At 39.2% G+C, this 27,199-nt stretch overlaps 2 protein-coding genes across 5 annotated transcripts in view; both read left to right on the forward strand.

Annotated features, from left to right (window-relative positions):
* The window catches only part of mettl9 (methyltransferase 9, His-X-His N1-histidine), a 13,371-nt gene extending 2,335 nt beyond the window's left edge, over window positions 1-11,036 (forward strand). For all 4 annotated transcript variants that reach the window (XM_062056442.1, XM_062056441.1, XM_062056444.1 and 1 more), the window contains 4 exons: window positions 1-119; window positions 4,360-4,569; window positions 9,938-10,122; window positions 10,197-11,036. The exon at window positions 1-119 is cut by the window's left edge and continues 72 nt beyond it. In XM_062056442.1, the coding sequence (XP_061912426.1) occupies window positions 1-119; window positions 4,360-4,569; window positions 9,938-10,122; window positions 10,197-10,426 (744 nt within the window). In that variant the 3' untranslated portion in view covers window positions 10,427-11,036. The remainder of the gene's footprint in view (window positions 120-4,359; window positions 4,570-9,937; window positions 10,123-10,196) is intronic.
* A 1,201-nt stretch (window positions 11,037-12,237) lies between these two features.
* Window positions 12,238-26,892, forward strand: kdelr2b (KDEL endoplasmic reticulum protein retention receptor 2b). The gene is made up of 5 exons (XM_062056448.1): window positions 12,238-12,523; window positions 17,805-17,905; window positions 18,095-18,253; window positions 21,493-21,745; window positions 26,279-26,892. The coding sequence occupies exons 1-5, from the start codon at window positions 12,433-12,435 to the stop codon at window positions 26,311-26,313; spliced, it is 639 nt and encodes a 212-aa protein (XP_061912432.1). The 5' UTR covers window positions 12,238-12,432; the 3' UTR covers window positions 26,314-26,892.
* Window positions 26,893-27,199: the final 307 nt, after the last annotated feature.

Here is a 27,199-nt window from a genome sequence, read left to right on the forward strand (position 1 = left end):
GGCACCACGGCTTTCCTCAAGCAGAGCGTGGAGAAGTCTACTTGGCTGTTCACTCAACTCTACCATTCCTTTGTATCAACTGTTCTCTCGCCTGTGGTGTCACGTACCTCCATCAATGGGTGAGTCCAACAGTACAGGCCCGTCTGGCCACATGGGAACGTTTTTAGGTGGGAACAGTAAAGCATTCAGCCTTTCATCCACACGGCGACGGTGTTCTGGGTGGCCTGAAAGTGGCAGGAAAGTCCGTTAATGCCTATTTGTCGTTATCATGTGAACAAACAAACCACTACTTTTTCATACCATACCAACTTTATTTGTAGAGCCCTTTTAAAAACAACCACCGTTGAGAAACAAAGAGCTATACACCACAAATAAGTAAAATATAGGTCAGCATGAAAGCAAGGATATAAAAATACAGATATAATTGAAAACAAAAGTACAATATATATTTGGGAATATAAAGATCGGACACAAATGAGCTTAAAACCCATCCATCCATCCATCCATTTTCTACCGCTTTTTCCCTTACAGAGTCGCTGAGAGTGCTGGAGCCTATCCCAGCTGCACAACAATAAGTCAAATAAAAGGTAGTTGGGTTAAAAGCTAGTAAGTAAAGTGGTTTGTAAGATTGGTGTTAAAAGTGGTCAAAGGCTCCTTTTACACTGGACATTATAGTTGTACGGTATACCGGTATTAGTATAGTACCGCAATACTAATGAATCATATTCGGTACTATACCGCCTCTGAAAAGTACCGGTCCACCCAATAATTTTGGTTCCGGTACCAAAATATTGGTATCGTGACAACACTGCTGGACACCAAATCTGATTTTTTTGCCCTTAAGTGACACCGATCAAATATTCTTTTTCCAGTCCAATCGCTCCAGAGTGCCTAAAATCTGATCTTTTCGCAGCATCAGAATCCGTTTTGGAATCTGATCTTTTCAAATGTGACTGCAGTCTATACGGCAATGCGACCTGTTTGCGACTTTTACATAATCTTTGGTCATTCGTGTGTGCAGCGTGATCACTTTCCTTTTTGCAATTTTCTTCTTCCTCCTCCTGCAGTTGTTTTCCATCATCTGACTACACTTCATTTTTTCCCCACATTTTGTTATGTTACACCCTTATTCCAAAATTTAATTACTCAATTTTTGTCCTCAAAATTCCACAGACAAAACCCCATAATTACAAGTTTTTTTTTTGCAATTTTCTAATCAGCCTTTGCTCAATACTTTGTTGATGTACCTTTGGCAGCAATTACAGCCCCAAGTATTTTTTAATACGATGCTACAAGATTGGCACACCTATCTTTGGGCAGTTTTGCTCATTCCTCTTTGCAGCACCTCTCAAGCTTTATCAGGTTGGGTGAGAAGTGTTGGTTTTCATCCAGGATTTCTCATAACCAAGGGGCCTATGTCAACACGGGGGAGACTCACAGATACCACTGGGTCCAAAAACTGTATATTCAATCTTTAATTTCATTTAAGTTTAAAAAAATTTGGGTCCATCCATCCAAGCTTCAATATTGTCATGGCAAGCTAGAAGTGGCTGCGCCGTAGAGACAAGTTTTTTCTTTAAAGGAAAACCCGTTTGGCTGTCATCGACATAGCGGTGGAAAAAAATGTCATGCCTTTTTAGGCTTGAGCCCAGTGGCAGTAAATAAATGGGAAAAAAAGTAGTGGTCCTACCACTGAGCCTTGTGTGGCACCACAGGAGCAACAGAATATTCTGTGCCAGCAACATTTACATAGAAGGTTCTATTTGGTAAATATACATTCAAACCACTCAAAGCAGTACCAAAGATCCCCACTTGATGCTGAAAGTGGGCAACTAAAATATTATGGCCCTCCTTATCAAATGCTGCTTTTATAACAAGTAAGACTAAATCATGTGATCCCCGAGATCAGTTGCTCGGAGGATTTCATTAAAAGTCTTAGTCATGCTGACTCAGACTAGATCCAGACTAAAAGACCTCTAGAATATAAAAAAGTGTTAACGGGGTAAAAACAATCTTCTCCAAGATCATTGAGAGGAAGGGCATCTCAGAATTGGGCCTAGAATGAGCTAAACCAGATTTGTACAAACCAGGTTTCTTTAAGAGGGTTTGAACTACGACATGTTTAAAACTGGTACAGTAGGTAAGGTTGTATATTTGCCTCATTCCCGTGAGAATACTGCATGTTGTTTAGTTGCATAAAACATGTTTTTCTCCATACAAACACACAATGATAATAATACACACTACCAGAAGAACAAGTGCTTTATCATTGTGTGCATCATTGCTGAAGGTAGCATTAGCATCTAGCATATGGCTCCGACCTATTTTCTTTCTTCAAGATTAAAAGCATGATCAAACCTATCTGCAAAAGTATGCATTGTTTGACCACTTAAGGAGGCAAAATGATGGAAGCTGGAGAATCAGGGGAGTTGGACTGGATAAAGAATCTTCTGTCATACTGTATCTCTTCTTCATGTTTGATGGTGTTGGGAGCTGACGAGCTACCTAGGTTTCATCAGAGCTAAAAATAAATATTAGGAGCACACTTCTGTGGCCACTCAGTTACCCAGAATTGCATTTATTTCAGGACTAGGGATGTCACGGTATGAACATTTCTTATCTCGGTTATTGTGACCAAAATTATCATGGTTATCATTATTACTGCTGTATTTCTAAATGTGCTCAAAAGTTTCAAAAGTACTCATACTGAAATGTTTCAACCAAGTTTTATTAAAAAACAAACCACCTTTAAAATGATTACCTTTATAATTGCACCTTATGGATATAAGAGATAAACAATGAAAATAAATGTAAGAATAGTGCAAGATGGCATCTGATGGCCATAAGAAGTAACTGTAGCATTGATGTCGATAGAACACTGACAAAGTTAGCAGTTAATTAAAGGACGAGTGAGCATCCCAGTAAACAAACTAAAGACTTTATAAACAAGTTGTGGCCTGCTGCATGTTTCCCCACGTCATTAAGTCTCAGGAGGACACTGTGTGGAGAAAATGAAAGCAACATCAAATATTTTTGTCCTCCCATGTATAATTTTAGTGTGGGACAAACAGGTTTGTTTCCCAATATTGTCTACATTCGTAAGCACTGCGCTCTTAAATGCACGCCGAGATTCTATACTATGAAAGTGAAGCGAGGGAAATAAAGTGAAACAAAGCATTCGGCTCCGTTTACTCCAAGGTGTAGTTGCTTTGCGCCATGTTTTCTCGTGCCAAACGGCGCTGGTGCGCATGCGGCGACCGGGAAGTAAGCAGTGTTGCTTAAAATGCATCGATAAATGACATTTTTTCGATAATTAAACGTTTAAATGGTATTACTACCCGTCTGGAATTTTACCACGGTTTATCAGTATACCGTTTACGGTTATATTCTTATTCAGGACGGGGTTTTTTTAACCATCTACATCAGGTCTGGGCAATTATTTTGACCCGGGGGGCCAAATTTAGAGAAAAAAATGTGTCTGGGGGCCGGTATATCTATTTTTTAGGAACACTAATGCAAAACCTCACAATAATGTCTGATTGAATGCTAAAAACGTTATGACAGACTGCCTTAAAACAGAACGGAATATATATTTTTTTTACTGAATGAGACAACCTACATGAAAATAAGGAATGTGAGGTTTAGAATATTAACTATGAACGATAAAACACTGAATATTGACAACATATAAACGTCACATCCCCTCTTGATCGACATATTTTACAATCAAGCAAAACGCAACAAAAATGCAACAAACAGCAAAATATGAACGCAAAGGATAAAACAAAAACCCACCAACAATCTGATACATCACTAAACTTTAGAACTTTGTTGTAAAAATCTCCTTCCGCGTCTGTCCCTGACACCCGCATTTCAGGCTGGCTGCTCTGGAAAAACAACCTTGTCTTGAGCTGCTGTGATTTAGATTACCATAGTAACTAGTATATCATGCAAAAGCGCAGATTCCAACAATTGAAATATTTTGTATAGTTCAAGACTTACGGTAATTTGAAAACATCACTGCACATCATAATGGCAGCCTCAGTTTCCATCATAAAGATCTAAAACAATTATTTGGGCCTTAATTTGGCCAGGTCTGATCTACACTGTAGTGATATCAATAGTAGTGAAGGAAGTTATTCCGACGTCCCTGTTTGTGTCTGCTTACAGCGCCACTTGTGGCGAGGCATTGTATTACATCATGACGCGTTCCTGTCCGGACATGACTCAGTGTTGAGCTGACACTGTGTGGATGTATATCTGTTGTCAACCCGGAAAAAACAAAATGTTCCTTTCTGAACAGGGCCTTAGTTTCACCTGAAGTGTTCAGTCTGACTGACATGCCGCACTCTTACTCAGGTTTCTGGGTCGCGGCTCCATGTTTGTGTTTTCTGTGGAGCAGTTTCAGCGACTTCTTAACATAGACCCAGGCTGGACGGCCCCAAGACTCCTGGACCTTGGCGCCGGTGATGGTGCCGTTACAGAAATGATGCGAGGCCACTTCCAAGAGGTCTATGCCACTGAAATCTCGCCACCAATGAAATGGCATCTTCAAAGGAGGAATTTCAGGTGAGATTCAAAATTTTTCTTTCTGTTTGATTATTTTTTGCAAGCAAGCACAGGTCTGAATGATTAGTGAGTAATTTCATCACACATCAACACTGGGTGCGTATTTACATTAGAACATTCATAGCGTGTTCTTCTGCCCCTCTTGCCTGCGAGCATATTGATGGTTCGTTATACGACCTGTTTGCTTGTCCTATCACTTCTATTCTGCTATTGTACTTCAATTTCCCTGACTTTGTGGATGTTTTCTAGTCTTATTTGAGGTTCTTCTGATCATAAGGTGATAGCTGTTATTATTTGCGACAGTAGCAATCACATTCATTAAATGACATATGTTTACTATGCCTCCGAATGTGGTCGGTTTTACTTATGGATTATTTTGAGTTTTTGGATTCAACTGAAAGTCACATCAGGGCCAAAATTATTTTGTTATTCTTATTTTGTTCTTTTTTTTTGACATTCAACTACCTCCACATTGCTCAACCCATTCAAACCATTCCCACATGAAAACCTTAAGTATATCAATTGTTCACATCCCAAAAATTCATGGCTTTTTTTCAGGAGTTCCAAAATTTCCCTAAACCTAATCTCCTTTAATCTGAATTCTTACCATTTGCACATTTTTCAAATTATTAAAAACATTAGGGTATCTATCACCAACAAAAGAAACATGTATGGCTTTCCGAGAATTCCACATTTTACGTACCCAAAAAATCCAATTGAAATGAATGTATTTTTTCTACACTAGCTGTTTTCACATTACAGCTGCCATCAGTATTCCACAATTTTGTTGTTCTTAATGACAATAAAAGCATTTTCCGTTCTATTATGAAAACATTCAGTTTTATTACAATGTTACACATTCAAATAATTACAACTTTTCCCGTAATTCTACATATTCATATACACAATTAACTTCTTTAGTTCATAGAGTACAAGCTTTAAATATCGCCAACCTGTCCACTGGTTGTACTTATTAAGGATGGGTAGGGTACTGAAACTTGGTTTCTTAAAGGGAAACTGCACTTTTTGGGGGGAATTTTGCCTAACGTTCACATTCATTATGAGAGACATGACAATGGATGTATTTTTTTTTATAAATTCCAACTATTAAATAAATGTGATCAAACGTCCGCTTGGGAGCCGTTCAATTCTGCCTATAAAGCCCCTAAGAAAACATCCAAGCACCTCCATTAGGGTTTTATATACATGATGTACGTATATACACTATCGTTCAAAGGTTTGGGGTCACATTGAAATGTCCTTATTTTTTAAGGAAAAGCACTGTACTTTTCAATGAAGATAACTTTAAACTAGTCTTAACTTTAAAGAATTACACTCTATACATTGCTAATGTGGTAAATGACTATTCTAGCTACAAATGTCTGGTTTTTGGTGCAATATCTACATAGGTGTATAGAAGCCCATTTCCAGCAACTATCACTCCAGTGTTCTAATGGTACAATGTGTTTGCTCATTGGCTCAGAAGGCTAATTGATGATTAGAAAACCCTTGTGCAATCATGTTCACACATCTGAAAACAGTTTAGCTCGTTACAGAAGCTACAAAACTGACCATCCTTTGAGCAGATTGAGTTTCTGGGGCATCACATTTGTGGGGTCAATTAAACGCTCAAAATGGCCAGAAAAAGAGAACTTTCATCTGAAACTCGACAGTCTATTCTTGTTCTTAGAAATGAAGGCTATTCCACGAAATTGTTTGGGTGACCCCAAACTTTTGAACGGTAGTGTATGTAATGTAGTAACATGTATAATAACATTTAATATTTACACATTTTGATCATTTTAAGCATACGCAGCACATTAATTTAAAAAACGCATCACAGCGTTTGCTTTTTTCATTCCTCATCACTGATTTCTGCTCACTGCAGACTTTAAGAGCCAACAAACATAATAAAACATCACTTACTGTACAATGTCTGCTGCCTTAGGATGCCGACTGCTGGGATGTTCATATATTCCCATTTAGATGAAAAATGTCTCATAATCCTTGCAAGGAAATGGGGTGGGGCGCAGGGGGACCAAGCTCTTTTTGTGTCGTTCTCGCCAGTTCCAGGTCCTAAATGGCTGTCTAAGTGTCCCAATTTGTCGGATTATATCCTCAGCCATCTACTTTCCAGGTGAGATGCATGATTTATGATCTAGAATAAATTTACAGGGAGCAAGGAAGTGAGAAAATAGCAGAACACTCGATGATGTAAACATAAGGACACAGGAAGTGATCACGGCGCCGCTGTAGTTTGATTGATTGATTGATTGAGACTTTTATTAGTAGGTTGCACAGTGAAGTACATATTCCGTACAATTGACCACTAAATGGTAACACCCGAATAAGTTTTTCAACTTGTTTAAGTCGGGGTCCACTTAAATTGATTCATGATACAGATATATGCTATCATATATACTATCATCATAATACAGTCATCACACAAGATAATCACATTGAATTATTTACATTATTTACAATCAGGGGTGTGGAGGGGGTGGGGTGTAGGATATGGACAGCAAGTAGTGGACATATAGAGAGAGAGAGAGAAAGAGAGCGAGAGAGAGAGAACGAGATCAGAAGGCATAAGAAAAAGTATCTGCATTTGATTGTTTACATTTGATTATTAGCAATCCGGGGAGGGTGTTAGTTTAGGGTTGTAGCTGCCTGGAGGTGAACTTTTAGTGCGGTTTTGAAGGAGGATAGAGATGGCCTTTCCTTTATACCTGTTGGGAGCGCATTCCACATTGATGTGGCATAGAAAGAGAATGAGTTAAGACCTTTGTTAGTTCGGAATCTGGGTTTAACGTGGTTAGTGGAGCTCCCCCTGGTGTTGTGGTTATGGCGGTCATTTACGTTAAGGAAGTAGTTTGACATGTACTTCGGTATCAGGGAGGTGTAGTGGATTTTATAGACCAGGCTCAGTGCAAGTTGTTTAACTCTGTCCTCCACCTTGAGCCAGCCCACTTTAGAGAAGTGGGTAGGAGTGAGGTGGGATCTGGGGTGGAGGTCTAGAAGTAACCTGACTAGCTTGTTCTGAGATGTTTGGAGTTTAGATTTGAGGGTTTTGGAGGTGCTAGGGTACCAGGAGGTGCATGCGTAATCGAAAAAGGGTTGAACGAGAGTTCCCGCCAGAATCCTCAATGTGCTTTTGTTTACCAGAGAGGAGATTCTGTAGAGAAATCTCGTTCGTTGGTTAACCTTTCTGATTACCTTGGTTGCCATTTTATCACAGGAAAGGTTAGCCTCTAGAATGGAACCTAGGTAGGTGACCTCATCTTTCCTGGTGATAACAATGTCACCCACTTTTATGGTGAAGTCATTGACTTTCTTAAGGTTGATGTGGGACCCAAACAGGATGGATTCTGTTTTACCCAAGTGTATGGATAGCTTGTTGTCAGCGAGCCAGGTGCAAGTTCTACAGTTCTAGTTTGTCTGCGTTAGTGCTTATAATAACAATATCACTAACACTTGGTTAATATTCACGTCACGAAATGTAAATGGAGTATTGTTGGCGCTTTTTGAATGGTTATTTATCTGATTTTATGGGCGGAATAGAGGATCTCCCATTGGCTCTGCTGTAAGCAGACATGTATTTAAGTTTATTTAATATTTGGAATGCTTTTTTTTTTTTTAAATCCATCTGTCGTCATTTCTTTCATAATGATTGTGAATGATAGGCAAAATTGGAATAAAAGTGTTGTTCCCCTTTAAAGAGGGCCCTACGATGATTTTCCTTTTTCTGGGCCATTTGTGATGTCACAGTGGGGCTGGTCCAATTAAACGATATCAATATATATCACGATAGACACGTAATCGATATCATATATGTACTTTTTGGTCAGAAGAAACCGGAAAGAATGAAGCATGGTTGGTTGCATGAACAAAAGCAGTAAGTGGTCAGTGAGCAATGGGAGAGACACGCTTAACAGCCAATCGCTTGGTTGCGCCATCTTGTTATCTCGTTGTTACTTCTCCGCATGGAGTTAAAAAAGAAACTTAAGAATGACTGAGAAAAAGTCACCTCGGCAGTATGGCAGTTTTTTGTATTTCTTCTAACGGACTGTAGTCCTTCGCCGCACTCATCTTTTCTTTTCAACCCTCGTCCGTTCCCTATTCGGATGTACAGAAACAACAGGTAGGAACTAAAGTGCAGGAATGTATGAACAAAATAAATAACATGTAACAAGTGTGCTACTTTAAAATAATAATTTAGTCCAACAACATTTAAATAATAACTGCACAAAATAAATTCATTTCCATACTAAAATAGGAATAACAGACCAAATTAAATGTTACACAGATCACGTAACTTCCTGGCAGTGAACCATTTGCTGCAAAAGGCATTATTCATATTGTGTTATTGTGATGTAATTTAATTTTAAGGAATATGTGCGGTATCAGGGAAGAGTTACGGAGTAATTGTAACTGTACTTTAGTTTGAAGGTTTGCAACTTCCGCCTGTACGTGAGCTGAACAGGAAGGGATGTTTATGCAAATTTGTTCTCTGATTTAAATATGTTGATGGAGATGGGGAGCAGCATTTGAGTTGACACCCAGCCGACTCAACGAGTTGTTGTATTAGAGCTACTTCGTGGACAGGAGGTAGCCAGTCGAAATAGCTACTACGCTCCCATTTCTCCAAGTTTACATTTTCACACTTTTGTGCTATTTTGTTACACTTCAAGCATTTCTTACGCATTCTTTTATTTTTGCACCTTCATTTAAATAGGTTATTGTTAAGTTTTTACTGTTATTTTAGAATTGTGAGTGTTTTCCATGGTTGTTTTGACATTTCCTTCCCTTGTTGCCTTGATAGCTGAGGGATTATAATCAGAGGAAGGTTACATTTTAAATACAAATCTTAACATTTAATGTATTTTTGCCCTGGTCCATAGTTTCCGTAGGTCATAAAAATATCAATAATTCTCCATAATATAAAAAACATATATCGCAATACAGTTTTCAGTCATACCGCCCAGCCCCATGTCACAGATTGACAGACTTTTATGTTTATTTGTCCACATTTTAGATGGCCTTGTCAACATGTGCAAGCATGAAATTGGATAAGCAACTAAATTCTGACAAAGAACGAGGAAACCATTGCAACATTACTACTTAGTTTGAGGAAACAGAAAAGAGAAGCTAGGATAAAGTATTATTTTCATCTAATCTTGGCATGTGCACAATAACACCAAAGTTATTGAAGTAAAATAAATGCATTTTTTTTAATCAGCCCCTCAAAGCAGATTTAAAATAGTATTTATAACAATTGTCTAATTGAGTCATTGATAAGTCATCTTATTTTATAGATTGCTGATCAGTTCTTGCGCCGCTGAATTTTACGTTTGCCCACCGTCCACAGATTACTGGGTATAGACGAGTGGCAGCAGAGTGGGCTTCAATTCGATGTGATCAGTTGTCTAAACCTGCTGGACCGCTGCGACGATCCTTTGCTTCTCTTACGGGCCATCCGGCGATCACTCGTTCCGCACACGGGACGACTCATCCTGGCCGCTGTTCTTCCCTTCCAAGCTTGGGTGGAAATCGGTCAGTTGGGTAGCTCCATTCGATAAATTTGAATGAATACCACTGAATTACCCGCTCTGTTTATTCCCCTAAAGGAGGGACATGGCAGCGTCCCAAAGAACACCTGATCATACACGGGAAGACGTGGGAGGAGCAAGTCACCAGCCTGTCACGTGACCTTTTCCAAATGGAGGGCTTTGAGGTGGAGGCAGTGAGCCGCTTGCCGTACATCTGTGAAGGGGACATGTATGAGGATTACTATGTTCTGGATGATGCAGTGTTTGTCCTGAAGGCCTCAGACACGACTGAAAAATCACATCAATGATGAACAAAAGCACCAATTTTGTCAAAATCAACTCTCTCTTGGTTGGTAGCCATTGAAAGAACTGACTCATTGTTTATTTATCTCGGAGGAGCTCAGGTTTTACATAATGTCAAATTGTTGTGTGTGTGCGTGGCCTGTGTATACATACAGTACTGTCTGTTTGCGGAAAGTTGTGGTTCTTTAAGTATGCGGTTCCTTATTCTGCATCAAATGTGAAATTAAAAATGTATGTATACATATTGTAAAGCCAAATTGGAATCAACAAATATTTGTTATTTTTATGTTTTTACATGATTTATTCTGTACTGTATAGTGAACACATGTAAAGACATAAATGAATCACCGTGGCGTCTAGAATAATAATTTGAGCCAAGTCGGGTATCAAAGTATCTTTTAGCACATAATGGGGACATTTGGGGTCCAAGACCCAAGTGTCTTTCTGGCGTCTTTTTTTTAATACTTACGTGAAAATTTTTTCCTTTTTTATAGCGTTATGTGAATGTCTGTTGTCACTGCACAATGCTGCATTAAATCATGCCAAAAATTGGTGAATATTTGTGTTAAAAGAGTACATTAAGTTCCCAAATAAAAAGCTCTTTACATTTTGCAACTATCCAGCTCAAGGGTGTTTCATAACTTTGTCCAGTAAGGGTTGTAACTAAAACTCAAAAGGATGATTAAAGATGCTAAAACCAATTTGGGCTGGGAATCTCGGGATACGATATGTGACACATGGTTACCAATAACAATATCTTGATATAGCAACACTGCCATGATTGATAATAATACTATATTAATAAAAAAGGAACAATTTCCCTTGTGGATCAGTAAAGTTTGTCTAAGTCTAAAATATATTGCTTTTAGCAACTTATGGCATAGATATCCATATATACAGTTTATATGGATGAAACAACTGCAATTTACAGACTGCTTTTCCCCCATCCACTCTATTAAAGCTAAAATAAGTCCACTTATTTGGTTGTTTATACTTCCTCTTTTGCTCATTTTTCAGCCAGTGGTGCTACTCACTAGGGAAGAACAATTAAATAAGCGTATCATAAGCTTAATATATGAGGTTTTATATATATGTATATTTACGAATACATCCATCCATCCATTTTCTACTGCTTGTCCCGTTCGGGGTCGCGGGGGGTCGCTGGAGCCTATCTCAGCTGCATTCGGGCGGAAGGCGGGGTACACCCTGGACAAGTCGCCACCTCATCGCAGGGCCAACACAGATAGACAACATTCACACACTAGGGCCAATTAGTGTTGCCAGCCAATCAACCTATCCCATAGTTATATTTATTGTTTGCCTGCCACACTTATACATATAGCTCTATATATGCTAAGATCTCTGATAAAAACAGCCCTATCTTAGCTTCTTTGATACAGTTGACAAAACAAAATAGTGTAATATCTAGGCCTATCTAAAGTGTTCAAATATGCAGAGGACTAATAAAAAACGAACTGCTGGCTGGAAATGCCTCGGGGCCGCACTTTGGACCCCTTTAAGTTAGCTAGTCTAACTTGTCTTTATTGTTGAGATTTTTAAAAAATCCATTGTTTGCTGTTTTGTAGTGGTCCAAAATGTATTGCGAGATGTCCAACCACTTACGTTGTTAAAATGTCATTCGAGGTGTAAAACAACATAATATAATATTACGTGTTACTTTATCCACCTGAAACAAATATGTCCTATTTTTCTCATGACCTGAACGCAACGCTGTTCGCGACACAATTCCGGTTGAGCAGACCTCTTCTTTGATTGGTCAGACCCGAAAGCGTTTCCGATCTCCTATTCGCTGTTGCCTTCTTGGCCGCCTCCCCCAGCCACGTCGCGTATCACTCGCCATTTTCCCCTCATCGCAGCGACCTACAGTTACTCAATTCTCCTATTTTTTGCCTTCCCAAAACTAAAAACACCAATTTCCTACTAGAGGAGATAATACATACCTAAGGGCATTGTCTGAGTTTGTCTTATTTTTGCTGCAGCTCTCCGCAACATGAATATTTTCAGACTAACCGGCGATCTCTCCCATTTAGCAGCCATCATCATTCTGCTGCTAAAAATATGGAAAACCAGGTCCTGTGCGGGTAAGTTCGAGCTATTTAACATCTTCACTGAAATAGTGGAGTTGACCTCACTCATTGTCGTGTTAGTAGCGTGTTACTCATGTTAGTGATAGTCAGCATTTCGACAGCTGCTCGTCGGCGAGTGTTAGCTCGCCTGCTAACATGTTCTGTTACAGGTGTGCCTTGTCTAAAATGAGTCGCATATCTCAGTATATAAGCTATATAATATATCAACTCACAACGAATCAACAATTATCCAAAAATGTTTGTTTTTTATTGTTGCAAAGTAGCTTTGGTCGTTGTTGCGACAAAACCCCTTAAAATTGTTACTCTTTGGACAAGTGTGTGTGTGTGTGTGTGTGTGTGTGTGTGTGTGTGTGCTTTGAGGCGTCATGTTTGGACTTTTTTTTTTGTTTTTAGAATTAACTTTGTTTCATGGTAATTTTAACTTTGTTTTTATGGTAATTAACTTTGTTTCGTGGTAATTAACTTTGTTTCATGGTAATTGCCTTTCAACTGACTCTTATGACGTGGCAGCAACCCGAAGCATGTGAAATGACAGATATACGTGATGCATGGTTTTAAAATGGACAGATATTTTGCAATGTTAACTAATCTATAATTTTGTTTTAATTACCCGTCGTTCCGGTGATCAAAGGTGTCAAATCATGTGTCATTTGCAGTGGCGGGCCATGCGTTTCCCACCTAGGCCTTCAGTGATCTTTGACTTCAATGATTACCTCTCAAAATGCCATTATTGATGTCACCACATGATAATTGCTGGAGAAATACTACACAAGAACACATGTACGCACTACTGTGCATTGGAAACACATCAACAGTTTACAAAACAGGTTATTTTCTGGCGCATTTAAAAATAAATTATAAAGCATCAGCAATTAAAACATATACCGTTAATGTATCTGCTTGCCTTATGGAACTTCCCGTCAAGAAAGTTTGATTCAAAGATATTTTAACTGCCCTGACCACATGATGGCGACAAATACACATGTAACAATGTTAATTAAATGACAAGCATGACACACTTTACAAGAGTTTACAACTTTTAGTTGTAACAGAACAGCTACTGTCAACAACTTGTGATCTGATTGCCTATCGCAACTGTCTCTCAACTCTTGTGTTCTCAAATCCATCCGCTAACGGTCCCGTTGAGTATCCAATCACAGGACGCGTACATGTCACGTTCAACGTGAGGCCATCTAGAAGGCCTTACTGACAACAACTCGTGACCTGATCAGCTATTGCAACTGTCTATCACCTGTATGTCCCCGCCCCGTTCATTTACAGCCACGGACGCCAGCATTGTTGATTCTGAAGGCGTCTGGCAGATTTCGTACTGCATGGCAACATAAGCTAGCTGAATTCTGATTGGATACAAACTAAAACTAAAAACAACAGCACTTGAAAGTGCATAATATGACATGAAAAGAATATGAATAATTTTAGATATTTAGAGAAAGTAAATAAAATGCTTTTTTTAATCTTTAATTATGATCATGATTTCTGGTTACGTTAGGCCAGCAGAGAAGGCCTTGCTGGCCCTGACGGCACACCACTGTGTTGATTGCTTTGATTGAAACTTTGATTCATGATACAGATACTATCAGATATATTATCATCATTATACAGTCATCACACAAGATAATCATCACAGTATATACATTGAATTATTTACAATCCGGGGTGTGGGATGTGGAGGGGCGGGTGGGGGGGGGGGGGGGGCTGGGGGTTAGGTTTGGTTGTTATCATCACTTCAGTCATCAACAATTGAGAACAGAGAAATGGACATTGAAACAGTGTAGGTCTGACTTGGTAGGATATGTACAGCAAGTAGTGGACACAGAGAGAGATCAGAAAGAATAAGAAAAAGTATCTACATTTGATTATTTACATTTGATTATTTACAATTTATTTATTGCAAGAGAAGGGGAAATGCAGACTGTCTTGAACCTGCTGATACTAAAATATCCGCTACAAATAGTCTTTAGAGACACCTCCACAATATAATGACGTCGATACTCTATTACTCTAACACAAGGTTGTCAAACGTAAGGCCCAAGGAACCGGTTTTATCCGGCCCGCGGGAGGAGTTTGCTAAGTATAAAAATGAGCCGAAATTTTTAAATGAAAGAAACTGCTGTTCTAAATGTGTCCACTAGATGTCACAATAGCAATTTGTTGTATATATGTTGCTACATATGTAAAAAAAATAAAAAAAATAAACCACGTTAGTACATCAGTCGAGAAAAATGAGCAAACTACATAAATAACATTCTATAATTTGTTTTGATATTATTTTTTATCTTGATAGATTGAAAATGAACACCAATGAGTTGGATGAACATTATCACATAATTTATTCAGAAAGTATAAATAACGACAAATAATGGTATAATACTATTAACCGCATGTAAGTGTAAAAAAACCCAACAACATTATGATTTGTACATTTTCAGAATGTGTTTGTTGTATTTTTAAACAAAGAAAACAATCTGAAGTTGTCTTTATTTTTAAGTTATCGTGCCAGGATTTTACCATTCCGGCCCACTTGGGAGTGGATTTTTCTCCATGTGGCCCCCGATCTAAAATGAGTTTGACAGCCCTGCTCTAACAGATTCTGCCTTCACAAATGTCATGATCCGTTAAGGTTCAGTTTTTACACTGCCTAAACTATAGGTATTCTCTGTTATGTTAACTTTACTTTTGTGGGTACTTATAAACTTACTAACTCAAATCATTTTCTGACACAACACTTTCAAATAGGATACATTTAACTTAAAACATTTGTATGCACGCTCAACACTTAAATAAAAAGCAAATTTAAAAAATTTCATTTGGAGTTAAATTATCGGAATGGATTTTAGCCAGTGGTTCTTTTTCTTTTTGAACATGTTGTAATGAGAAACCGGAAATATGTTACATACCATTACCATATTGTAACTGTATGGATGTTTGAATAAATTAATGGGACTTACAAACCCGAAAGGGACAAGCGGTAGAAAATGGATGGATGGATGATGATTTTAAAGGCCTACTAAAATGAATTATTTTTATTTAAACGGGGATAGCAGATCCATTCTATGTGTCATACTTGATCATTTTTAGATATTGCCCTATTTTTGCTTAAAGGATTTAGTAGAGAACATCGACGATAAAGTTCGCAACTTTTGGTCGCTGATTAAAAAATCCTTGCCTGTACGGGAAGTAGCGTGACGTCGCAGGTTGAAAGGCTCCTCACATTTCCCCATTGTTTACACCAGCAGCGAGAGCGATTCGGACCGAGAAAGCGACGATTACCCCATTAATTTGAGCCAGGATGAAAGATTCGTGGATGAGGAACACTAGAGTGCAGTGCAGGACGTATCTTTTTTCGCTCTGACCGTAACTTAGGTACAAGGGCTCATTGGATTCCACACACTCTCCTTTTTCTATTGTGGATCACAGATTTGTATTTTAAACCACCTCGGATACTATATCCTCTTGAAAATGAGAGTCGAGAACGCGAAATTGACATTCACAGTGGCTTTTATCTCCACGACAATACATCGGTGAAGCACTTTAGCTACGGAGCTAACGTGATAGCATCGTGCTTAAATGCAGATAGAAACAAAAGAAATAAGCCCCTGACTGGAAGGATAGACAGCAGATCAACAATACTACTATCAGGAGACACCGAACCAAACACTGGACCTGTAACTACACGGTTAATGCTGTGCCGCCTGTCGAAGCCTAGCAATGCTGTTGCTAACAACGCCATTGAAGCTAACTTAGCTACGGGACCTCGTCAGAGCTATGATAAAAACATTATCTCTCCACCTACGCCAGCCCTCATCTGCTCATCAACACCTGTGCTCACCTGCGTTCCAGCGATCAACGGCGCGACGAAGGACTTCACCCGATCATCGATGCGGTTGGCGGCTTGCGTTGGATAGCGCGTCTGCTATCCTCAAAGTCCTCCTGGTTGTGTTGCTGCAGCCAGCCGCTAATACACCGATCCCACCTCCAGCTGTCTTCTTTGCAGTCTCCATTGTTCATTAAACAAATTGCAAAAGATTCACCAACACAAATGTCCAGAATACTGTGGAATTTTGCGATGAAAACAGAGCTGTTTGTATTGAGATACAATGTGTCCGAATACTTCCGTTTCAACCATTGACGTCACGCGCAAACGTCATCATACACAGACGTTTTCAACCGGAAGTTTCGCTGGAAATTTAAAATTGCACTTTATAAGTTAACCCAGTCGTATTGGCATGTGTTGCAATGTTAAGATTTCATCATTGATATATAAACTATCAGACTGCGTGGTTGGTAGTAGTGGGTTTCAGTAGGCCTTTAATCTACATATATAACACTTCTTTGAGGGCTATATTATATGTATTGGATATGCTTTGTTGTAAATGTTGTGTAAATTCTACTCCACAGTCATATTTTTAAAGTTTTTTGAGTCTCTGCTAAATGTTCGATTCTGGATGTGTTCCCTGATTGCAAATTAAACCATGCAACACTCTCTCCAAAAGTATGAAATTATTTTTTGAAAATGTACACTGTTTAAATCTATATCTTAAAGCTGTCTCTATTTTTTTTCCATACATGGTTGATAATAAAATTAATTACCATTATATAGATTCACCCGGTTACAACATTTAAGTGTACATTCACACTCGCCAATCAGTATTAGAATAGGCATAAAAAAAGCTGGTTTTAGCAGCATTTATGTCACTGCATGTCGCACGTCTCTTGTACTATGCGCAAGCCAAGATTATATACAAAAAGTTACTTTACCTTTTTTGTGTTTCCTGGCAGCCTGAAGTACAGGGATGGGGTCTCATCCCGCAGCTCCTCCCCCCCGGGCTGAGCACTTTACTTAATGTCCAAGTACGTCCACCTCGCTGGGACATGACAACGTAGCCAGACAGCAAAACATCCAACACTACGCACAAGCTCATGTCAAAATGCATTAACCTTATGATTTGACGCTTTGGCATTGTTTAACATGACTATCCAACATTGCAACAACATATATATGTTATATGTCAGAAAAGACAAAATTCATCACAGGTCGCCTGTAAAACCAAAACCACTTTTACTCGAGTCATTTTCCTGGTGGGTATCTTTACTTTTACCTAAGTATGACTTTTGGGTACTTGTTGTTTTTTGGGTATACAAGACTGCCAAATATTAGACACTTCTCAGTTTGACACACCGCTGCCAACTTCATAATGAAAAAGGTTACAGTTCAGTCTTTGCATGTAAACAAATGTTTGCTGTCTCTTCTCAGGAATTTCTGGAAAGAGTCAGGTCTTATTTGCTTTGGTCTTCACAACTCGCTACTTGGACTTGCTCACATCCTTCATCTCCCTCTACAACACAACCATGAAGGTGAAACGCTTCGCTCATCCTGGGCCATATGTCCTCGGTTTTCCTCCATGCACTGAGCACACACTAGGTTGCAGAGCTATCACTCCCTTGTTGACTAAAAGATTACTATAATTCTTGTGGACCTCTCTGCCTGGCTGCTCTCAGTGGGAGGGGTGCATGTTTGTTTAACATGTTGGCTGTGTCTTTCAGGTGGTCTACATTGGATGTGCATATGCCACCGTGTACCTGATCTACATGAAGTTCAAAGCAACTTATGATGGAAACCATGACACATTCCGGGTGGAGTTTCTCGTTGTTCCTGTGGGCGGCCTTTCTTTTCTGGTTAACCACGACTTCTCTCCCTTGGAGGTTAGGTGTTCAGTCTATACCTAAGCATAATTTCTTGTCGTTATACTGATGTGATAGTAGTTTGACAATAACATTAGTGGATTTATGCAAATGTATTGTCATATTGAGTCATTTTAACCAAGGTCCAATACAAAGTTCCCTCGTTACATGTACGCATGCAGCATAGCTGACTGAATTGCAATTGCTCCACTACGGTTGCATTTAAAAAACATTTATAGTAGAAGGAATAGAACAACTTCAAATTTGTTCACAAAGTCAAAATAGACGTGTCATTTAATTAATGTGAGAGGAGATTATACATTTTATATTTACAAATGACATGCTGTCATGTCCATCCATCCATCCATCCATCCATCCATCTTCTTCCGCTTATCCGAGGTCGGGTCGCGGGGGCAGCAGCCTAAGCAGACTTCCCTCTCCCCAGCCACTTCGTCCAGCTCCTCCCGGGGGATCCCGAGGCGTTCCCAGGCCAGCCGGGAGACATAGTCTTCCCAACGTGTCCTGGGTCTTCCCCGTGGCCTCCTACCGGTCGGACGTGCCCTAAACACCTCCCTAGGGAGGCGTTCGGGTGGCATCCTGACCAGATGCCCGAACCACCTCATCTGGCTCCTCTCGATGTGGAGGAGCAGCGGCTTTACTTTGAGCTCCCCCCGGATGGCAGAGCTTCTCACCCTATCTCTAAGGGAGAGCCCCGCCACCCGGTGGAGGAAACTCATTTCGGCCGCTTGTACCTGTGATCTTGTCCTTTCGGTCATAACCCAAAGCTCATGACCATAGGTGAGGATGGGAACGTAGATCGACCGGTAAATTGAGAGCTTTGCCTTCCGGCTCATCTCCTTCTTCACCACAACGGATCGATACAGCGTCCGCATTACTGAAGACGCCGCACCGATCCGCCTGTCGATCTCACGATCCACTCTTCCCTCACTCGTGAACAAGACTCCGAGGTACTTGAACTCCTCCACTTGGGGCATGGTCTCCTCCGCAACCCGGGGATGGCACTCCACCCTTTTCCGGGCGAGAACCATGGACTCGGACTTGGAAGTGCTGATTCTCATCCCAGTCGCTTCACACTCGGCTGCGAACCGATCCAGTGAGAGCTGAAGATCCTGGCCAGATGCCACACGCTGTCATGTAAATAACATTAATAAGATAAGACTATTTAGTTTGTTCAAACATAAAATGTATACTTAAATTACTTCTGTTGTGATCTGGTGTTAAATAAACCTGACTTTTTCTTGGGGCAAACTAGAGATTTAGATATGATTTTTCCTGTTGGAAATAATGGCAGTAGTCTGTTTTATATTCAAATAATTGCCATCATAAAACCTTTTTTTTACTGTAGAGGAAGTTTTTCAAGGCATTTAAAAAACCTAATACTGATGAACGGGACGGCGTGGCGAAGTTGATAAGAGTGGCTGTGCCAGCAATCGGAGTGTTGCTGGTTACTGGGGTTCAACTCCCACCTTCTACCTTCCTAGTCACGTCCGTGGTGTCCTTGGGCAAGACACTTCACCCTTTGCCTCTGATGGCTACTGGTTAGCGCCTTGCATGGCAGCTCCCGCCATCAGTGTGTGAATGTGTGTGTGAATGGGTGAATGTGGAAATACTGTCAAAGCGCTTTGAGTACCTTGAAGGTAGAAAAGCGCTATACAAGTATAACCCATTTATGAATTTTCCCTCACACTCTTCTGTTATGTTGAAAATTATCCAATGCTGCAAAACTTCAAAAGAAAAGCAAAACTCTCAGAACTGAGATATAGGCTGTGTCTAAAGCAGTTTTCAACTAGTGAGGCGGGTCCCATAGGGGGGTGCGGTGCGATGCCCAGCGGCGTGTATAATCCTGGGGAACTTGCTTTATCATTATCCTGCTTCAAACCCCGCTTCGAAAAGATGTGCACTAGAAGACTTGCTTATTGTAGCAATTAATCCTGACTTTCTCATTTTGATGAACAAAAAAGTTATCACAAATAGTTTTATTCATTTTTGTTTTGTATGTTAATGTGTTTCATATATTGTGCTCTTGAGTTAATGTTGCTTATCAATTTAAATGTATTATTTATTGCATTTATTAAATTATATTTTTTTAGTATTAAAGGGTTTAATGTGGTCAACAAATGTTTATAGTTAATGTAAGGATTTACCGTTTTTCTGGACTATAGAGCGCACAGGTATATAAGCCGCACCCACTAAATTTGAGAAGAAATTAATATCTTTCCATATATTCACACCGCACCATAAGTCACAGATATATACTGTACATTGTGAAATGAGTTATTTACACAGAAATATGTATTAAATGTTTACTTACACACCTTAATTGTTTCCAAATGGTGCCTGTAACACTGCAGCAAAACAGCTGATCATACATAAATAAATAAATAAATAAATATACAAAACAGAAGTCCTCGTCATGGACCCACTAGCTGCGGAAGCTAGCTCTCCAATCAGCTAAACACTCAGTAACTCCACGGTGACGTTTCGGTGAATTTACTGAGGAATTTGTGAAAATGAAATAATACAAAAGGAATGCCAGTTGTAAGTTAATAATACTAACACAGACACTTGTTAGCATAGTAGCTAAAGCTAACGACATTACGATAACGCGTTCAAATATGCATGAAAACACTGCATGATGCACTTGAAATCTTTTTTATTACGTTAAAATTGTTTTTTGTAAGTTGATCTATATTTCTTCCTTTGATTTCTTCAATGTTAAGGATACAATGTTATGCAAAGGTTTACTTATAACAATTTTATTGACAAATGATACTATTTAGAGTAGCGGCGGCGCGTGGAAAAGGTACAACATTTTTTCTTCTTCCTGTGGGGGGTGTAGCAGAAAATAATTGAGAAGCACTAGTCTAAAGTGACACTTTCATACAGTTTTTGTGTGCATAAATGCGGTGGAAAGTAATGAACAGGAGACGAAGCAACAGGTTATTACTGCGATAGTCATTTTTGGTATATGCGCAGTAATGGATTAGGACAAAATTACTAAATACTGGCAGAACGACTTGGTCCCTAAATTGTGTGTCATTATTAGAAAATAAAAAAAGAAAATTCTTGTAATTTTCTGTCAGGCACTTTGAATTAATTGCCTTTTGTATGAATTGTGCTCTATAAATAAACTTGCCTTGCCTTATAAAGTAAAGCGATCTGTAAAAAAGGTAAATAAATCCCAGCTTGAACAGTGTAAAAGGATATGTTCTGACTTCAACACTTTGTCCTGCCTGCAGATCCTGTGGACTTTCTCCATCTACTTGGAGTCTGTGGCCATCCTGCCACAGCTCTTCATGATCAGCAAGACGGGCGAGGCTGAGACCATCACCACACACTACCTGTTCTTCCTGGGACTGTACAGAGCACTCTACCTGGTCAACTGGATATGGAGGTTCTACTTTGAGGGATTCTTCGACATGATTGCCATTGTTGCAGGGGTGGTGCAGACCATCCTTTACTGCGACTTCTTCTACTTGTATGTTACAAAAGGTGAGTCCCAATGCATGTTCAGACAATGTGGAGAGAGTGGATGCTCCGTTATTTCATAAATCCATGGAATGACAACAGTTGGCACATGCTAAGCTAATCGATACCAGCTTGTCTGAGTGCTTACCTATCAAAACCAATGCACTTCGAGTTTTCAAGCATTTTTGTTCCATGTTATCCTTGGCTGTCATTCGACCTCAACGTGGCGGCAGCCAGCTATAGTTATCTACCTCTAGCTTCTGGAAATTGGACTCCACATTAGACTTTTTCTCACAGTGACATGTTTTTTTGAAAAAGAAGAGAAATGGGGTAGTTCGGAGTGGGGGTTTTCCTGGAGGGAGAACTACAGTGCATCTAGAAAACATTCACAGCGCTTCACTTCTGGCACATTTTGTTATGTTACAGCCTTATCCCAAAATGGAATAAATCCATTATTGTTGTCAAAATACAATATCCCATAGTGAGAATATGAAAGTTTTTTTAAAAAAATTTTCAAATTGATCAAAAATAAACATTCACATGTAAACAAGTATTCACAGCTTTTGATCATTAATTTGTTAATGCACCTTTGACAGAAATTAAAGCCTCAAGTATTTTTGAATACGATGCCACAAGCTTGCCACACCTATCTTTGGGCAGTTTCGCCCATTACTCTTTGCAGCATCTCTCAAGCTCCAAAAGGTTGGACGGGAAGCCTTGGTTTTCATCCAGGATGTCTCTGTACAATTCTGCATTCATCTTAGTCTAGTCAGGTAAGTGACCAAGAACCCGATGGTCACTCTGTCAGAGCTACAGCATTCCTCTGTGGAGAGAGGACAACCATCTCTGCACCAATCAGGCCAGTATGGTAGAGTGGCCAGAATGAGTGGAAGTCCTTTCTTAGGAAAAAAAACGTTTGCCAAAATGCACTTGAAATACTCTGACCATGAGAAACAAAATTTCCTGGTCGATAAGACAAAAGATTGAATTCTTTGGCGTGAATGCTAGGCATCATGTTTGGAGGAAACCAGGCACTGCTCATCACCAGACCAATACCATCCCTACAGTAAACCATGGTGGTGGTAGCATTATGCTGTGGGGGTGTTTGTGAGCAGCACAAACTGGGAGTCTCGTCAGAATAGAGGGACTGATGAATGCAGCAATGTAGAGACATCCTGGATGAAAACCAATGCTTTCCCTTCAACCTGATAAAGCGTGAAAGGTGCTGCAAACGGGAATAGGCAAAACCGCCCAAAGATAGGTGTGCCAAGCTTGTGGCATCATATTCAAAAAGACTTAATTACTGCCAAAGGTGCATCAACAAAGTATTGAGCAAACGTCTGAATACTTATGTACATACTTATGTACAAAAAAAATCTACATTTCTGTTTTTTTCTGTTAAGATGGGTTGTTGAATGTAAATACATTTATGAGAAATAAAATGAACTTTTTTGATTTTAGAAAATGGCTGCAATGAAACAAAGAGTGAAACATTTAAAGGGGTCTGAATACTTTTTGTTGTTTAGAAACCTGCCGAGTCAACGTCTTAGGCTGGCACGATAACCAAGAAATGAACGTAAAGAAAAGAAAACCTACTACAGAGAAGCAAGTTAAAATTAAAGCTGCGAGCAACGTTGAACGGGCCCTCGCCTGCAACGTGGGGTTCACATGAGTCGGCGGGCACGCATGCGGTCACGTCCTCCCCAATGCCCTGACCCACCACCAAAAATTCCAGAAGATTGTGGCGTATGTGTAAGGAAGTTATTGCTGTTGTCAATTTTCACCACAAGGGGGTGATACTGGCACCACTGCATAGATTTGGTTGCATCCCACCCAATACTCTGACCCACCATCAAACAGCATGTAGCATGTGAAAAAGTAACGACAGTTATAGTGTTCCACCACAAGGGAGAGATATTGGTGCCCTAGAAGTCATGCAGTTGCGTCCCACCCAACCCACCATCAAAAATTTCAGGAAGATCTGAGTATGTAGAGGGAAGTCATGACTGTTATAATTTTCCACCACAAGGGGCCAATGCAGTTTCAAAATTAACGTTTAGCCATGATCGGACACTGATCTTACAGACTTGGCTAAAAACTAACGATAAAGTACGTGGAGCTATAAACACTGAAGTGCCAGTTTGCAAGCAGTGCTGTAAATCTCAAACAGTGGTATGTGTACCATTAGCGGTACACGGGCTCCATCCAGTGGTATGCCAAAGATTGAATTCAATATTTAGGTACAGTGTTTTTTTTATCTATATTCAAACACAGTGTTACCGTTTAAAACTGTGTGTATTGTTACAATGGCCAAAAATATTAAATATACTTGTCAATCAAAACTTTTACCTTGTTTTTAACAAATACTTAAGCCTACTATGCTACTGTATTTTAATGTTTGTTATTCTGGTGGTATTTGGAGAGCCAAGTGTTAACTGAGGTAGTACTCGGTGAAAAAAATTTGAGAACGTTTCTCCGTAGTGTTTTAGCTACTTCTATATCACTAATCCTCGCCTCCATGGCGACAGATAAAGTAGGTTTCTTACAAATACCATCGATGCAGGATGTGGAATAGCTAAACATGCTTCACTCCACACTGAAGGAGGATGCAATAGCTAACAGCAAGCTAGCACTCCTCAATGTCAACAAAAGGGTGGATCTATACAAATATTGATTGTAACGATACCAAGAACAAGACTACAATGATCACGTCAATATTTTTCATTATCACAAAAGATGATTTTCGCAAATTGGCAGCCACGCTTCCGTTAGTCTACTCCAGGGGCAACTCTTGCTACCAATGTAGCTTACCACCACCTACTTACGTGTGAATGTGGAGTGAATGAATAATGGGTTCTCACTTCTCTGAGCGCTTTGAGTATCTAGTCAATAGAAAAGCGCTATATAAATATAATCCTTTATCATTTTTATTAAAACCTATTTTAATTTTTGTATTGTTTACAAACTCAGGAAGTATGTCCATGGACACAGGAGAACTTTTAATTATGACCAATGTATGATTCTGTAACTACTTAGTATTGGATTGATACCCTAACTTGTAGTATCACCCAAAACTAATGTAAAGTATCCAAACAGAAGAATAAGTGATTATTACATTTTAACAGAAGTGTAGATAAAACATGTTTAAACAGAAAATAACCAGATATGAACAGTGAACGAACAAGTAGATTAATAATCCATTTTCTACAGCTTGTCCCATATAATTTTGACAAAATAATAGAATGGGAAATGACATAATATATTACTGCATACGTCAGCAGCCAAATTAGGAGCCTTGCAACCCGTTGGCTTACTTACTACTAAGACAAGTTGTCTTGTATGTTCACTATCTTATTTAATGACAAAATTATTCTGTAAGTGCAATAAGAAATGTTAAATTAAATGTATCATAGATGTTTTAATTGACATTAAAGCCAATAATAATTGTTTTGTATGTTTTCCTTAATTTTCAAAAGTATTGAAATACATTTTGGTACCTGTATCGGGACAACCCGCATCCTGGGTGTGTAAATAAAGCTTGCAGCGCTGCCTCCGCCAACTAAGACTAAGATTGTAGGTGACAGACAAAATGATTCACCTCCCTCTTTTAATTATGCCATTAATAAACAGACTTGGGTGCTAACAGCGATGCACAGAAGTGAAATCTCTTTTACCTTATTTGAAAGTGTGAGATGAAGAAATGGGAAAAAGTTAAAGTTAATATTAATATTTTGTTTTGATTGATATATTATCTGCCCAGGCATACGATTGTAATACATTTTCGAATTCCTTTGGACATCGTATTTAATGCTTTTTTTTAATGCCATACAAGACCTTAATATTTGCAAGGTCCATTTAATGACTTTTAATGCTTTTTAACGCTGAACCAACTACCAAAGCAGCATGCCCTGTCACATCTGCCCTTATTTTGAGCTGCAATTATCACCATTATTGGTCAAACTAAATATATAAATGCCAGCACCAAAACAACCCAAACCAACTTGACTCAAACCAAGCATAAATGGCACCTAGAACAGTGTTTGCATTGGTTTATAGATTTGATGTGGCAGGGAGAGGCGCTGGCGCAAATGTGCAGCTTGGCCAACTTCAATGCAATGGCTTGCACACATGCAGATGCTCATTGTGTGTGTGCTGGGGATGAGATTGATGAAACGCTCGTCCACAGTTACATTTGACAAAAACTGCCATGGGGCGCCTTGCTAATATAGTAATCGGGGAAAGCAATAATTAATGTGTCGTGTCTATGGATGTTCTCATTTATCCAGGTCATTGCAATCTCAGGGCATTTATTCGATCGCAACTGGACTGTTTGGTTTGTCTTAGAAGACGTTTCGCCTCTCATCCAAGTAGGCTTCATCAGTTCATGCTCATAGACTTAGATTGGTCAGATCTAGTTTTAGGCTTAGATTGGTCAGGTCAGGTCTAGCGGCTGGTGCCAAAACTCTGAATATTTACACACCAATACAAGTATAATATACAATATAATTAATGTGTCCATTTTGTGTTACACATAAACCTATCCGCCTCTTGTTGCAGTTCTCAAAGGAAAGAAACTGAGTCTGCCTGCTTAAGTGCCAAAGAGGAGCGTATTGGCAGAAGAAGGGGACTGGTTGGGAGGAGGAGACGCTTTGGACACCTGTGATATCTCCACCACTCCCTTCCAGTAAGGTGGCTGAGACAGACAGCAAGTAGAAGCAGATCCAGCATCAGAACAACTGTAGAAGCTGGTCCATGCTTGGTGGATATCTGTTTGACGCATCTTGCATTACTTTTTTTTTTTATTACTTTGTATAAAGAAAGAAGAAATAAAAGTGGAAAATGTTTTCTACATATAAAAAACACTTCGCTGCAGATTAGACATTTTAGTGTATCTCTGGTTAAATGTAAAATTGCATTTCATTTAGCCTTGTATAATTTCCAAACAGTTGTGGTGGTATTGACTTTTTAGAATGGCCCATTGCTTTTCTGTACATTTTTTTGGGAGGGTGATGCTACACCCTCCCAACTTTGATGCGAAAAAAATCAACATTGTTTCCCTAGTTTTAGCAGTATGCATTGCTATGTAAAAGGCCATTTTTTACACGCCATGTTTCTAAATTACTCAAAAAAGCACGTTAGAATAATACCAATAATAAAATGCATTCACCGTTGATTATGGCTTATTTCTGAGTCTTTTTGTGTTACTTTGTTGAATCTGTTATTAAGGACATAAAATACAACATCAAATTATTGGCAGGTTTGACAGTGATTTGTCAAATGTTATTATATAAGACCTCAGATTCCTTTAGGTGTATTTTCTTACTTGCAAGGGAAACCCTTTTACTGTTTGGAACAATTAAATATTGCTGGGAGGTGCTGACGTATTTATTTGGATCTTACTGATTTCCACTGAACAGATTCAATAGAGTTGTCCGACTGTTGTATATAATTGTAATGTTCAGCAAGCACTCTTACATT

This window comes from Entelurus aequoreus, linkage group LG08 (assembly GCF_033978785.1).
Source record: "Entelurus aequoreus isolate RoL-2023_Sb linkage group LG08, RoL_Eaeq_v1.1, whole genome shotgun sequence".
NCBI lineage: Eukaryota > Metazoa > Chordata > Actinopteri > Syngnathiformes > Syngnathidae > Entelurus > Entelurus aequoreus.

Coding starts and splice junctions, on each gene's coding strand:
- kdelr2b (XM_062056448.1), top strand. CDS start 12,433: ATGAATATTTTCAGACTAACCGGCGATCTCTCCCATTTAGCAGCCATC. Junction 17,906..18,094: donor TCTACAACACAACCATGAAG/GTGAAACGCTTC, acceptor TGTGTCTTTCAG/GTGGTCTACATTGGATGTGC. Junction 18,254..21,492: donor ACGACTTCTCTCCCTTGGAG/GTTAGGTGTTCA, acceptor TCCTGCCTGCAG/ATCCTGTGGACTTTCTCCAT.